Consider the following 15,577-nt stretch of genomic DNA (forward strand, 5'->3'; position numbering starts at 1 on the left):
AGATTAAACTCAAAACAGGTAAAACTCTGCATCCGTTTCTTTAAGCAGAACAAAACAAAGTCAGAAAGGGTTTGCATTTAAGATCTGCCCTGTGCTGCAGTAATAATAATCACAATTTTTCATGATTTGTACAACAATGTACGAGTTTATACCTGATATTTTCTGAAGGTGTGGATCAGGGTGCCATTGATGTAATTAATGGTGATGCAGAGGGCTGCAGCTACTATGTAGTTGGTCAGGAGGGGATTCTCCTCATACGAGGTTAGAGTGGAAGAGAAATTGACTGAAGACAAATTCATGTCTGACACGACAAATCCTCCCAGTCTGAAATGACACACACACACACACACACACACACACACACACACACACACACACACACACACACACACACACACACACACACACACACAGAGATGGTGTTGGAGGTTACTGTGTGGCATTGAAAAGGCTCAAACATTCATGAGTAAAAGAGCTGTTACTGTACAGCGCATTGATCTGTGAAAGACATTCGATGTTTCAAACACAGCTTGAAACTTTATCAAATCACAACTGCTCACATGTTCTTTACTTTCTTTGTTAAAATCAAACCTCCACCAAACAAGTTACTACAGGAAACTGCATTCATTACACGTCTTCACTTTAGTGTTTGCTGCAATAAAACTGCTAAGACAACACTTGTAATCTAAAAATCTAAAATTAAAACCCCAGAAAAAGTTAAAATTATATAACAAATATGGCAAACAGCAAAAAAGGATATCAAACAACAACACAGTAATTTATAGTCTGCAAAGTATTTCCAGTCCAGTAATGCAGTAACAGTACACACTAAATAAAGATTGTACTTACCCTCACAAACAACATGCTCTATTAGATTGTAGGGAGTGCAAGGAATTTATATAGATGCCAGTGTTTGCACGCCGGCTTCCTCCACCTCGCCAAGAGGTTTGGAGTTAGATTGGATAATCCCAAATGATGTTATATGCAGTGATTGGTTGTTTAGTCTGTTTGGTTGCATCATTATTTTGCATATTTGCCCACTTCTGGTGCACAAAAAGTTCCAGGATGAAGAAAAAAATTCAACACAGAAGAAAAAGCAAAAAACTGGAGCCACATCAAAAATGAGTTGATCCCCACAGACTCTCACTTCAACTTCCTGAAAGGACAGTTTTACAGTCTGCTTTAAAAAAAGGTTTCATTCCTGGTGTGGAGTTTCTCCCTTTATAAACACGGTACGTTGGGTGACAATATTTTCTTTTTCTCCTGTTTAAAAAAAAAAATCTTAACAGGCATGTCTGCTAATCAGAGTCATTAAACTGGACTTTGCATGTTTATGCCACTGGTGCAGTGTCACTGTGCAAATTGTTACTGATTTAACGTTATTAGATATTTTTGTGGTTTTGTACTCTTTTACCTGAATCCTCATGCCATGAGACAAATGTTTTCAAAAACATCATTTATTTATATAGCACTTTAAAAACACACCTGGTAGACCAAAGTGCTGTACAATACTAATATGCACATAGTAATAAAACCAGAAATAGCAATAAAAAAAAAAAGTCAGTTACCCACAGAGTTAAAAGCCAGGGAATAAAAATAGGTTTTTAATAAAGACTTAAAACTGGCACTGATGTAGCCTGTCTAATATGGAGAGGAAGGTTATTCCAAAGCTTCGGCGCTGCAACAGAGAACGTTCGGTCTCCTCCAAGTTTCAGCCGTGACTTTGGGGCCGAAAGCAGCAACTGCTCAGCTGACCGAAGGGAACGAGTGGGGACGTGGGGCTTCAACAAGTCAGACAAATAAACAGGTGCCAGACCATTTAGAGGTTTAAAAACCAATAAAAGGACTTTAAAACGGGTCCTAAATTCATAATTCGTCACCTATGAGGTGTTTTCAGTTTTGCTCATCATTGAGTGTTTTTTAGGTCTTAATCTCTTAAACTTATACTTTCTTTTAAATTCTTATTCGTTTTGTTTCTTCCCCACATGCAGTGGGTTTTCAGGTGAAAGTAAAAAACTTGCAGTTCTTATGGGATTTGGGGAAAAAATAGACAAGAGAAAATAATTTTGTACCTTGGTCTGGATGTCAGCTGATTTAGCTTTATCTAAACTTTTACAGGTTCCACTGATTACAGTAGGTGCGAGTTACGAGCTGAGCTGCTGGTTCCTTTGTTGCCTCTCTTTTTGTTTGGTTTTCATGTTGCTGAGTAACTTTTGTTTCAAGTCTCCTGAAGCTCTCAGATTGAGATTTTTGATAACTGTGAAGGTGTTTTTCTTTATCATGATGTCTTGTGTGGACATAAAAACCTTTTTATATTTCAGATCATTATTATTATTATTATTATTATTATTATTATTATTATTATTATTATTATTATTATTATTATTTCTATTATTATCATCAATAAATATGTTTTGGTGGCATAAAAAACCAAAACGTGTTAAAAATGTGTTACTATCAAAACATTTCCCGACCTCAGGATAAGTGTGCATTTGACATACCTGTAGGAGAAATTTGATCTGCCTTCACTCTTCAGAACAAAGCACATAAAGAGCCTGCAAGGCTTTATTTGGTTAGGACATAAATGAGCGTCATTTGAACATGAATGATGATCAGAAATGGTTGGTTGGTTTTAGTTTACTGTAATTGGCAGTTTAGAAACATACAAACATATTTCTGGCAAAAAACACAAATTTCAAAAGAAGATGTGCTACACCTAAAGCTGTTTCTGTTTGGGTGGATCCAGAAGAAAACAATAATTAGATGAAGAAAGACTGATGAACCTCAGTCTTTAAAACAGAATAAAGCTAGTGATGTTGTTTTGGTGTTAATTATCAGAGTCAGGCTTTGGTGTATAACGCTGGTATCTTTTCAAGTACTTTCTGAATGTCTTGTCCTGTATGCCATAAACTGACGAGTCGAGCCAGAATGTGAACGAGCACCGAGATTGTGTAGCGAACAGTCAGCACTCATTTTGGGAACAACCTTGTCAAACCACTTAGTATCAAATCACAAATCAGCACCGTTGTTTACAGTGCACTCAGTTTCTCATCCACTCATCTTCTTTAGTTTTTTTTAATTCACTGTGTTTATGCACTATTTACCTTCCCACTGTTGCCAGATTGCTTGCTCATAGGGGGTCATCTGATTGTTGGGGTTTTCCCTGTTTTTGCTGTATTGTAGGGTCTATACCAGGGGTCCCCAATCCCAGTCCATGAGGGCCGGTGTCCCTGCAGGTTTTAGATGTGTCCTTGATCCACCACAGCTGATTTAAATGGTTAAATTACCTCTTCAACATTTCTTGAAGTTCTCCAGAGGCCTGGTAATGAACTAATCATTTGATTCAGGTGTGTTGACCCAGTGTGAGATCTGAAACCTGCAGGACACGGCCCTCGAGGCCTGGAGTTGCCCACCCCTGCTGTAAAGGGACCAGTCATGTATAATCCCCCAACAAAGGCCAAGTCTGAAGCATGAATGCTCTTTGTCACAGTTTCTTAAAAATATATGAATCAGTCACAGCAATTTTCATTATCCTTAATTTTTAAGATAAAAAGGCCAAGAAGAAGAGAAGAAAATGAAGCATATTCTGACCTAAGAGGACTTTATTTATTATTTATTACCAAAGCATGATGCACAGTAAACCCCAAACTAACCTCTGATCATTGAAGGCTGGTGGTGAGTATTTTCTGCTTTACTTTTAGTGTTTTCATTGCACATTAACATGGAATTTATAAAAATGTTTCATAATTTCTTGACTAATCCCAGTGGATATTTTCTTTTCATTGAATAATTATAAGCCCCCCCCCCCCCCCCCCCCCCCCCCCCGGAAAAAAGAAATATGCTTTATAAAATCAAGCAATAGTATTTATTTATTTATTTGCAGCATAAAAAACACAAATTAAGTTAATAATAAAGTTTTATACTGTTGCAGATGTAACATTAAGTGAGGCCTTTTTAGTAGTGGTGTTTTCTGGGTGGGCGATTCCTCTCTCACGGCAAACGAGGTACCTTCTCACATATTTCCTGAACGTCTGGTCTCGCAGTCCATAAACGATGGGACTTATAAACCGTGGTATGATCTGGACAATGACAAAGGCAGCAAATCGTATTTGACTTTCCCGGTTTGGGAATAAAAAAAACAAGCTCCGTTCAAAAATGTTCCTCAGATAATTCAGCATAAGTAGCAGCACCTGAAAACCATGAAGAAGAATAGTGTTTCTGGCTTTTTTGATGTCACCGGTTAGTCCCTTGGCTGCAAATATAATCCTAGCGTAGGTGTATATGAGTGTGAGCCAGACCACGACAAGACAAACAATGTGTGAAGCGTCCCTCTTGTTCTGGCTGTATGTGCTTCTGAACACGAAATCTCTAATGCATCTCACTTTAGAGTGAAAGAACTGCAGAGGCTCTGTAGCCAGGAGGATGAACAGGTCAGGGAGGATAGAGAGTGCACTGGCAGCCCAGATCAAACCAATCAGAATGTAGGTTTTCTTGACTGTACAGATCTGCCCGTGACGGAGAGGCATGCAGACGGCGATGTAACACTCGATTGCCATGCCAGCCAGATTTAATGGGGAGTTGTGGGAGACGATGATGGAAATGATCAGCAGGATGATGCAGTAAGGCACGAAGAAGATGCGCAGGGCGTAACTGATGATGAGGAGAAGAGTTGACAGGAAAAGCCACATCATGTCATTGATCACCAGGTGGATGAAGAGAATGTAACGAGGGTTTGAATGTAAGATCTGTAGAGTAAAAACAGTGAATCCACACATGTGAGGGAAACAGGATTCCTTTTAAAGCAATTTGATGTTTCTGCAAATGGGCAAGAAAAGATTTTCACTACATGGTACTGAAAGCAGACTCTACGGTTAGCAATAACTGACACAAAGTATTACAATAAGGATTTTTAACTATTCGAACTACTTAATATTGATTTAATCACATTTTCCTGAAATTTTACACCTTTAAAGAAAGCTTCCATGTTTTCCAGAAGCAGATGATTTTTATTTTATTTCAATAATTCGGAGTAAAAGACTAGATTTAAAGGCATGCCTTGATGCATAAAAATACACTATTTGCAGAGAAGCACACTGTATCAATATTTCCTAATGTCGTTTTTTACATAGAAAAATCTGAAAATGAATCACAGTGAGAGTGATAAACTACTCTTTTTTCATGATTTGTACAACAATGTACGAGTTTATACCTGATATTTTCTGAAGGTGTGGATCAGGGTGCCATTGATGTAATTAATGGTGATGCAGAGGGCTGCAGCTACTATGTAGTTGGTCAGGAGGGGATTCTCCTCATACGAGGTTAGAGTGGAAGAGAAATTGACTGAAGACAAATTCATGTCTGACATGACAAATCCTCCCAGTCTGAAATGACACACACACACACACACACACACACACCACACACACACACACACACACACACACACACACACACACACACACACACACACACACACACACACACACAGAGATGGTGTTGGAGGTTACTGTGTGGCATTGAAAAGGTTCAAACATTCATGAGTAAAAGAGCTGTTACTGTACAGCGCATTGATCTGTGAAAGACATTCGATGTTTCAAACACAGCTTGAAACTTTATCAAATCACAACTGCTCACATTCACATGTTCTTTACTTTCTTTGTTAAAATCAAACCTCCACCAAACAAGTTACTACAGGAAACTGCATTCATTACACGTCTTCACTTTAGTGTTTGCTGCAATAAAACTGCTAAGACAACACTTGTAATCTAAAAATCTAAAATTAAAACCCCAGAAAAAGTTAAAATTATATAACAAATATGGCAAACAGCAAAAAAGGATATCAAACAACAACACAGTAATTTATAGTCTGCAAAGTATTTCCAGTCCAGTAATGCAGTAACAGTACACACTAAATAAAGATTGTACTTACCCTCACAAACAACATGCTCTATTAGATTGTAGGGAGTGCAAGGAATTTATATAGATGCCAGTGTTTGCACGCCGGCTTCCTCCATCTCGCCAAGAGGTTTGGAGTTAGATTGGATAATCCCAAATGATGTTATATGCAGTGATTGGTTGTTTAGTCTGTTTGGTTGCATCATTATTTTGCATATTTGCCCACTTCTGGTGCACAAAAAGTTCCAGGATGAAGAAAAAAATTCAACACAGAAGAAAAAACAAAAAACTGGAGCCACATCAAAAATGAGTTGATCCCCACAGACTCTCACTTCAACTTCCTGAAAGGACAGTTTTACAGTCTGCTTTAAAAAAAAGGTTTCATTCCTGGTGTGGAGTTTCTCCCTTTATAAACACGGTATGTTGGGTGACAATATTTTCTTTTTCTCCTGTTTAAAAAAAAAAATCTTAACAGGCATGTCTGCTAATCAGAGTCATTAAACTGGACTTTGCATGTTTATGCCACTGGTGCAGTGTCACTGTGCAAATTGTTACTGATTTAACGTTATTAGATATATTTGTGGTTTTGTACTCTTTTACCTGAATCCTCATGCCATGAGACAAATGTTTTCAAAAACATCATCATCATCATTTATTTATATAGCACTTTAAAAACACACCTGGTAGACCAAAGTGCTGTACAATACTAATATGCACATAGTAATAAAACCAGAAATAGCAATAAAAAAAATAAAAAAAGTCAGTTACCCACAGAGTTAAAAGCCAGGGAATAAAAATAGGTTTTTTAAATAAAGACTTAAAACTGGCACTGATGTAGCCTGTCTAACATGGAGAGGAAGGTTATTCCAAAGCTTCGGCGCTGCAACAGAGAACGTTCGGTCTCCTCCAAGTTTCAGCCGTGACTTTGGGACTGAAAGCAGCAACTGCTCAGCTGACCGAAGGGAACGAGTGGGGACGTGGGGCTTCAACAAGTCAGACAAATAAACAGGTGCCAGACCATTTAGAGGTTTAAAAACCAATAAAAGGACTTTAAAACGGGTCCTAAATTCATAATTCGTCACCTATTCGTCATCTTCTTTTATTTTTTTTAATTCACTGTGTTTATGCACTATTTACCTTCCCACTGTTGCCAGATTGCTTGCTCATAGGGGGTCATCTGATTGTTGGGGTTTTCCCTGTTTTTGCTGTATTGTAGGGTCTATACCAGGGGTCCCCAATTCCAGTCCATGAGGGCCAGTGTCCCTGCAGGTTTTAGATGTGTCCTTGATGCACCACAGCTGATTTAAATGGATAAATTACCTTCTTGACACGTCTTGAAGTTCTCCAGAGGCCTGGTAATGAACTAATCATGTGATTCAGGTGTGTTGACCCTGGGTGAGATCTAAAACCTGCAGGGACACCGGCCCTTGTGGACTGGGATTGGGGACCCCTGGTCTATACCTTAAAACATAGAGCCCCTTGAGACAATTGGAGATTATGGATCGGAATTTCAGGAGCAGGACCACGCCTCCAAACACGCTCCTTCTGGCTTTCATCTATATAGGTTCTCCCAGTTCTGCAAGCTATCATTCTCGTTTACATGCACCTCCCTCCCTTCCTCCCCTTTTCAATTCTGTAACTACTTCACTTCTATTTAGTACATGGTGATCTGCCAGGGCTGGGATTTAGGTTGGTTAGATGCTGAAAGACCACGTCTTTCATGTGAACATGGAGGGGAAACTCTTGGTATGTTGAACTCTCTTTATATGTTTGTGAAGGTTCTCAGTCATCCAGGTCATCATAGTTTAAGGAGCTTAAAAAGAAAAGTGTCTGGATCTTTAAGTCGTTCACACACATGGACCAGAACCTACTCTTTGACTTCCACTACCCTCTGGAACACAAAATTGGAGTAATCAGGACTGTTCCCTCTGGGACTGTGGCAGAAGGGAAAAAGGAAGAACACACACATGTAGGGAAAGCCCATCTATGTCCACCGTGAATGACTATTCTTGAAAAGAGGTGTGCCTTCCGACACCAACTCTCTGCCATCTATAATCCAATTTTGAGAATGGCCCAAATGCCTTAATGCCCACTCACATCCTGGGCCATTTGATCTCAGTAAGTCACTCGATAGGGTGGGGCTATGTTTCACAATGGGTTCACCTGAAACCTTGGCTGATTGTGACCCACACATGTTTTCAAACCTAGGCTCTTGGGATTTGGCAGAGGATCAATAGGGGGTTCAGGACCCTCTTAAGGAAACTCCCAATAGCCCTTAAAAATCTGGGCCTCTGGGATTGCTCTTAGAACTGAATACACTTCTTGGATGAAACGTCTTCAAGAAACTTACAGAAGTCCGGATGCTTTTCTTTCCAAGCTCCTTAAACTGTCTTTGTAGTATAGGGCCCAGGATGGACTATGGCAAAGACATAAATAATGAGGATCATTTGTACATGAATAATGAAAAATGGTTGGTTTTGGTTTTAAAAAGCCTCATCTACAAAAGACTGAAGATGGTTTTAGAAGAAGATGGCTTTAGTTGATCTCTAATAAGAAACAACACATTTACATAAGTACTATGACTCTGACAAGAAATAAAGCAGACTACAGATCATGCACTTCTCAATAAAAGAATGTAATAGCACATTAAGGTAGGTGTCATCAGCATCGATCAACATGCTGCTATTTTTATGAGCACCACACTAATGCTGAAGAACTTTCCATTCTGTAAACCTTAGTGTTTTTACCTTAATGCATTAAGTCATTTAAAAATATCACCTGGAATGTATTAGTTAATTAAAGAGAAACTCTTAAACTCAGAAGAATGTATTTTGGATCTTATTTTATCAAGGAAAAATCACTGCATTCAACTCGTTTAAATATAGATAATATGATAAATAACTGCACATAAGAAATGTCAGGAAAGACTCTGAAATAAAGTTTTACCATTTTTTAAGTCACCAAATATTGGCTTGAAAAATCCTGGCTGGGCTCTACTGACATCTTCTGGTGGGCACTTCTGACTGTTTTAGAGCTCTTGGGTTCCTTCACATTGCTCCTAAAAATGTATATATTTAAAATATTTTTCTGTATTATTTAGTTATACTTACTCTTTTTGCATTGGTTCTTTTGGTAATATCTACTTCTTATGTTGATGGCTTTTGTTTTGCCTTTTTGTGCAACATTTTCTTCCATCTTTATTAACTTTGCTTTCATTTTGTCCAGTTTTATTTCCGTCCATATTTTCAGCTCTCTGGTTGAATTCTGCAGTTTTTGTCTTTCCGAACACTAAAGTGTCTTATAAAATCGTGTCTTATAAAATTGCCATATAGTGAAAGTTACTGTTCGACACATTCAATGTGACATTAGATTAGAAAGATATGCAAACAAAAAAGGACAATAGAATAAGATAAACAAAGACTACTCAATCTCAGTATTTTAAATTAAAAGCGCTGATGGCATTGTTTTTAACTTTTGTTAACATTAGCCTTTGGTGAGTAGAACAGATATTTTCTCAGATATCTTCTGAATGCCTTGTCTCGTATCCCATAAACAAGTGGACTAACAAGTCGAGGCAGAACGTGAACGAATACTGAGATTGTGTAGCGAATAGTCAGGACTCCTTTTGGGAACAACTTTGTCAAACCATTCAGCAGCAAATCATACACGTAGGTGAGCATGCACAGCAGCAGCTGGAAGCCGTGCAGCAGTACAGTGTTTCTTGCTTTCCTGGCGTTTGCAGCAGCTGCCTGTGCAGCGAAAAGGATTCTGAAATATGTGTAGACAAGGGTGAGCCAAACAATAACCAGAAATACAATGTTGGATATAGTTCTCTTCTTTTCTAATTCAGGAAGTCTGAAAACAGTTTCTCTAAGGCAGAAAACTCTTGAATGAAAGAAATCTCTGGATTCTGTGGCCAGGATGGTGAATAAATCTGGCAGAATTGTAAGTGAACTTAGCATCCATATCACTGTGATCACAACGGTTACATTTTTGACTGTACAGATCTGTGAGTGCTGGAGAGGGAAGCATATGGCAACATGACACTCTACTGCCATCACAGCAAGGGTCAGTGGAGTGTTCAGGCTACAAATTATGGAAATCAACAATAAAATGATGCAAAATGGAACAGGAAGAGTGAAAATGATGTAGCTGAGGACTTGAAGGAGGGTGAATATTATGAGCAGCAGGATATCAATGATTACCAGATGAATGTACAGGATGTAACGAGGATTTGTGTTGAAAACCTGAAGAGAAGGACAGGATAGTTTAGACTTATAGGTACATTACAGATGATCACCTGAGAATATGCATGAAATAAATCACATTATACGATGTCCCACATACATCCCAAACATATTGAATTATACAAAATGAATATCAGGAATGAATAAAATACAGACCTCATGTTTTTTGAATGTGTGCACCAAGCTGCTGTTGATGTAGATGATGGAGACAGAGAGACCCACGGTAACCAGATTCTTGATGATGGCTGTGCTTAAGGAGTCCTGATACACCGCTGTTGTCGAATTCATACCAGCATTTGAACGGTTCTTGAGACGTCTGAAAAGTTTTCTAAAAACTGGACACTTTATTCATCAGCATTTCAGGTTCATATAACATAAAACATTAATATAGGAAAGCTTCAATACTGAAGGCTGTTTATCTTGGAAACATTATTCTCAATAAGAAAAATAGCAAATAGAAGCCAGAAGAGTAAATAAATATACATATATGTATTCATTATATGCTTTTTTTTTTTCTTGTAAGCCCAATCATAATGGTAATGATGATGATCCTTCTGTTATATGTTTAATTTTTATGCACAATGTCATTTTTTAACCTACCAATCTGTTGCCAAGGAAAGAAAAACAGCAAACAGTAAAACAACGGTTCGTAAGGCACACATATTATTTATACTGTAACACTTGATAACATTTAAAAAAACATCAAGTGAACACAATGATGAAAAAGATCGTTATTATGTGATATCGTTTTATCTCTTTACACACAAACAATTTAAGAACAGGCACTCACCTGGTTATGATCTCATACCACACAGGTCTGGTAAGTCAGGTAGATTGTCACTTCTAATATAGAGTACTGGTACTAGTCAGGTAATAGTGAAGGGGTCTGGTTGTGTGTGTGCATGTGCACGTGGTTTCATGAGAGCCTTCAGAGTGCGTGTGCCTTAGCTCATTACGTTTCATAAATCCTGATGCTTACACGCAGTACTGAACAAACCAATTTAGATGAATGAAATCTTAAATAAAATTCTACTACAGCTCTTTACAATCCACTTCTTTTGCCAGATACTTTTTTTCAGTTGTGACTGATGACCTAAGGAGGGTATAATGAAAGCAAACCTGAACTTTCAATCGTTTTCATGGCATGAGAGAGAAAATTTCAACAACACCATGGTGGTTGCTGGTTTACTTGTGATTCCTGGAGTATTTTAACCTCCACGGCATGCATTTTTAATTTCTCTTTGATATTTGGGCTGATTGGGGCCGGAGAAATGTAAAAACAAAGAATTACCAGCTTTTTTTTTTTTTTTTACCTTATTTTTGTTTTTAAGAAAAAATCTGAGCCACATCTGAGGATATTCGTTTAAAATTTTGATAGAACAGTAGCAGTATAATGTCCTGTATATCAGGCCCTTGCAGAGCAAAATTGAGTATTTTGGTCTAAATAACCCAAAATGTGATGTCCACATATGTGGACGGAGGTAAAAAGTAGAATGGGAGGCAGAGCCTTCAGCTTTCAGGCCCCTCTTCTGTGGAACCAGCTTCCAGTTGGGATTCAGTAGACAGAGACCCACTCCTGACGTTATTCATCAGCATGTCACTTCTCAGGGAATATATAACAGAGAAAACTTTAATACTGACATTGTTTGTCCTCTCATAAATATTATTATCACAAAACAATCTATGGCTTTTAAATCAATTTACAAATATAATTTTGATAATATGTTTATTACATAGTTTTGTCTTACATTGTAATGCCTACCATAAACTAGTTTTCTCATTTTCTGGTGATTGATGATGACCATTATTTTAAATGCATCACACTTCTTATGGACCATGTCCATCCATCCTCTCATCCTATTCAGGATCATGGGGCGTTGGAGCCTATCCCAGCTGTCTTCAGGGCAGGGTACACCCTGAACAGGCCACCAGTCTGTTACAGGGCTAACACGCAGAGACAGACAACACTCACATTAGTGCAAAAGGTTGCCCTATTTCCAATTTCGAATCAATTAACACTAAAACAGGGACACACAGGGAAAACATGAAAACTCCACACAGATGTTAGAACTGAACTCAGGACTTTCTTGCTGTGAGGTAACAATGCTAACCACTAAACTACCATGCTGCCATGTGCTGCCACCATGCTACCGTATCATTTTTTTAAACTTACTCATTTATCGGCATAGGGGAAAACAAAGGGAGAAAAATGGTACACCATAGACTAAACACTAAATTGAAGCTGCTAATTTAACCTTGGTCTTCAGTTGTTATTTTCAACATGTCTGCTATCGCCCTGTAGCCCTCACCTCAGTAGTGATGAAGTGTTTTGAACGCCTGGTCAGAGACTTCATCATTTCTTCACTACCAGACACACTGGACCCACTACAGTTCGCTTACCGTCCAAATCGTTCCACAGACGATGCCATCTCTCATCTCCTCCACACATCACTCACTCACTTGGACACTAGAAGGGGGAATTATGTTAAAATGCTCTTCATAGACTACAGCTCTGCATTTAACACCATAATTCCCTCCACACTCACCACCAAGCTGGAGCTTCTGGGACTCAGCTCATCTATGTGTCAGTGGATCTCCAACTTCCTAACTGGCAGACCACAGGCAGTAAGGATGGGCGGACATGTCTCAGCCTCCACCACTCTCAGCACTGGAGCCCCCCAGGGGTGTGTTCTGAGCCCCCTGCTGTACTCTTTGTACACATATGACTGTGTGGCCACTACCAGCTCCACCACCATCATCAAGTTTGCTGACGACACCGTCGTGGTGGGCCTGATCTCTGATAACAACGAGACGGCCTACCTGAAGGAGATTAGGAATCTGGAGAACTGGTGCCAGAGGAACAACCTCCTTCTAAACGTCAGTAAGACAAAGGAGCTGATAGTGGACTTCAGCACTAAGCAGGAGAGGAACTACCAGACCCCCGTCATCAACGAGTGCCCAGTGGAGAGAGTGGACAGCTTCAAATACCTCGGAGTTCACATCACGCAGGACCTGTCATGGTCCTGTCACATCAACACCGTGGTGAAAAAGGCCCGTCAGCGTCTCTACCACCTCAGACGCTTGAGAGACTTCCAACTGCCCTCCAAGGTGCTCAGGAACTTTTACTCCTGCACCATAGAGAGCATCCTGGCGGGAAACATCTTAACCTGGTTCGGGAACAGCACCATGCAGGACAGACGAGCTCTACAGAGGGTTGTGCGGTCAGCTGAGCGCACCATCCGCTCCGAGCTCCCTGACCTGCACTCAATCTACAGCAGGCGGTGCCGGACCAAGGCCAGGAAGATCGTGAAGGACCTCAGCCATCCCAACAACAGACTGTTCTCTCTGTTGAGGTCAGGAAAGCGATTCCGCTCCCTGAAGACCAACACAGAGAGACTGAGGAGGAGCTTCTTCCCGCAGGCGATACGGTCTCTCAATCACACCACCACACAGTACTGACCCACACATACAGTTCTTACACACACACTGGACTTTCTGGACATTGTTTTCACTTCATTACTTAAATCACTGCTGCTGTTATTGTGTATATATTTATTTATACTTCTTGTGTATTTTGTTCATACATTCTTATATAGTTCTATATTGTGTATTTTGTTGTACAGTTATTTTATTTTCAATTTAATTTATATATTTTATCTTATTCTTTCCCAGTGTGTTGTACAGTTATTTCATTTTTAACCTTAATTTATATTTTATTCCTTCCTAGTTAAATTTACCCTTTTTAATTTTTCATATTTATTTCCTATCTTATTCATAGCCTTTTCCTTTTTTGTTTTCTTTAGGTCACGAGCAGTTGTCCAAGCATTTCACTACATATCGTACTGTGTATGACTGTGTACGTGACAAATAAAAATTTGAATTTGAATTTGAATTTGCTGTGAGAAACATCTTCTATTCTCGCTCAAGCTCGATTTGTAAGTGATTTTATATGCATATATTTTTAAGTTCACACATATAACTCTCATTTCATAAGAGTAAATAGAAGAAGATCCAGACAATGTTTATTTCTAAACATGAAGTTATAACTGAAGTAATAGTTGATATACAGACAAAATATTATATTATGAATTTATATGCAAGAAAACACAGAAGAGGCACTCACGTGGTTACCGTCTCACATGTCATACATCTGTCTAGTAGGTCAGCTACTAATACAGAGTAGTCAAGTAATAGCAAAGGCCTTTGTGTGTGTGAGAGAGTTTGGTGAGAGTGTAGTTTAGTGAAGGCCTCAAACTGTTGCCCCATTATGTGAGGTGTGACTCATGAACGCGTTTAGATAAAACTTAGCAACTTAACAAATTCACAAATGTGAATGAAAACATTTTAAATACTGCTTCAGCTCTTTACAATCCACTTTTTAGGGTTAGGGTTAAGGTTAGCATATTTTACTTGTGTTTACTAGTAAGATTTTTTTCTAATATTTAAATTTGTGATCGTGCTGGAGGTATTAAAGAGATTCTGTTGCAGTGGTTTGAATCCTATCTATCTCATAGAGTCCAATTTGTTCATGTATTTGCAGACTCCACTTCATACACTTAGGTTGATTATGGAGTTCCACAGGGTTCTGGGCTAGGACTAGTTCTGTTTACTTTATACATGATTATTTTAGGCAATGTCATTACAGGGCGTAGCATCTATTTCACTGCTATGCAGTTTATCTATGCATGAAGCCAGATAATGCACACCAATTTGTTAAACCTAAGGAATGGCCTAAAGACAAAATGACATGGATGGCCTCTCATTTTTTACTTCTAATTTCAGATGAAACTGGGGTTATTGTACTCAGGCCTAAAAATCTTGGAAATATGGTGTCTAACCAGATATCTACTCTGGATGGCATTACCTTGGTCTCCAGAGATACTGTGAGGAACTTTGGAGTCATTTTTGACCACGAAATGTCCTTCAATGCACATATTAAACAATGTGTACCGTCCCTTCCTGAGCCTGGTTCTGCTGGAGGTTTCTTCCTGTTGCTAGCTCATAGGGGGTCATATGATTTGTGGGGTTTGCTCTGTTGTCTTTTTATTATTGTAGAGTGTTTACATTAGAATTCAAAGCACCTTGAGGCAAAATTGAATTGAATTAAATGTACGCAAAAGGGGGCAAACTATTTTTCACACCACTGCAATTATCAGTTAACATAAGGGTCATTCCATTTCAAATCATCAAATTTTCAGAACAATTTCTGCACAATCATTTCTGATGGGTTTAAAAAAATTACATTCAAAATTTTGGACATATGTAATATTTGCTATGAAACTATAGCTTCATACTTAAATTATTTTTAAAGATATATGGTCTTGAAAATAATTTTTGGTCAACACACTTGCAGCATGTTATGTTTTTCACTTTGGAATCTGAGATCATGTTTGAACAGTATTATATCAAAATCTATTAAAGACTATAGTGATGGG

At 38.6% G+C, this 15,577-nt stretch overlaps 2 protein-coding genes across 2 annotated transcripts; both read right to left on the reverse strand.

The window, feature by feature from the left end:
• Positions 1 to 3,917: 3,917 nt before the first annotated feature.
• Positions 3,918 to 5,356, reverse strand: LOC308402783 (odorant receptor 131-2-like; the record flags this gene model as incomplete). The annotated part of the gene is made up of 2 exons (XM_080891879.1): positions 3,918 to 4,745; positions 5,210 to 5,356. The coding sequence occupies 2 exons, from the start codon at positions 5,354 to 5,356 to the stop codon at positions 3,918 to 3,920; spliced, it is 975 nt and encodes a 324-aa protein (XP_080748005.1).
• A 4,006-nt stretch (positions 5,357 to 9,362) lies between these two features.
• LOC308402785 (odorant receptor 131-2-like) lies at positions 9,363 to 10,430 on the reverse strand (the record flags this gene model as incomplete). The annotated part of the gene is made up of 2 exons (XM_080891881.1): positions 9,363 to 10,142; positions 10,299 to 10,430. 2 exons carry the CDS (start codon positions 10,428 to 10,430, stop codon positions 9,363 to 9,365), a joined length of 912 nt encoding a protein of 303 aa, XP_080748007.1.
• Between the last annotated feature and the right edge of the window lie 5,147 nt (positions 10,431 to 15,577).

This window comes from Rhamphochromis sp. 'chilingali' (genome assembly GCF_963969265.1).
Source record: "Rhamphochromis sp. 'chilingali' genome assembly, chromosome: 9".
NCBI classification, from domain to species: domain Eukaryota; kingdom Metazoa; phylum Chordata; class Actinopteri; order Cichliformes; family Cichlidae; genus Rhamphochromis; species Rhamphochromis sp. 'chilingali'.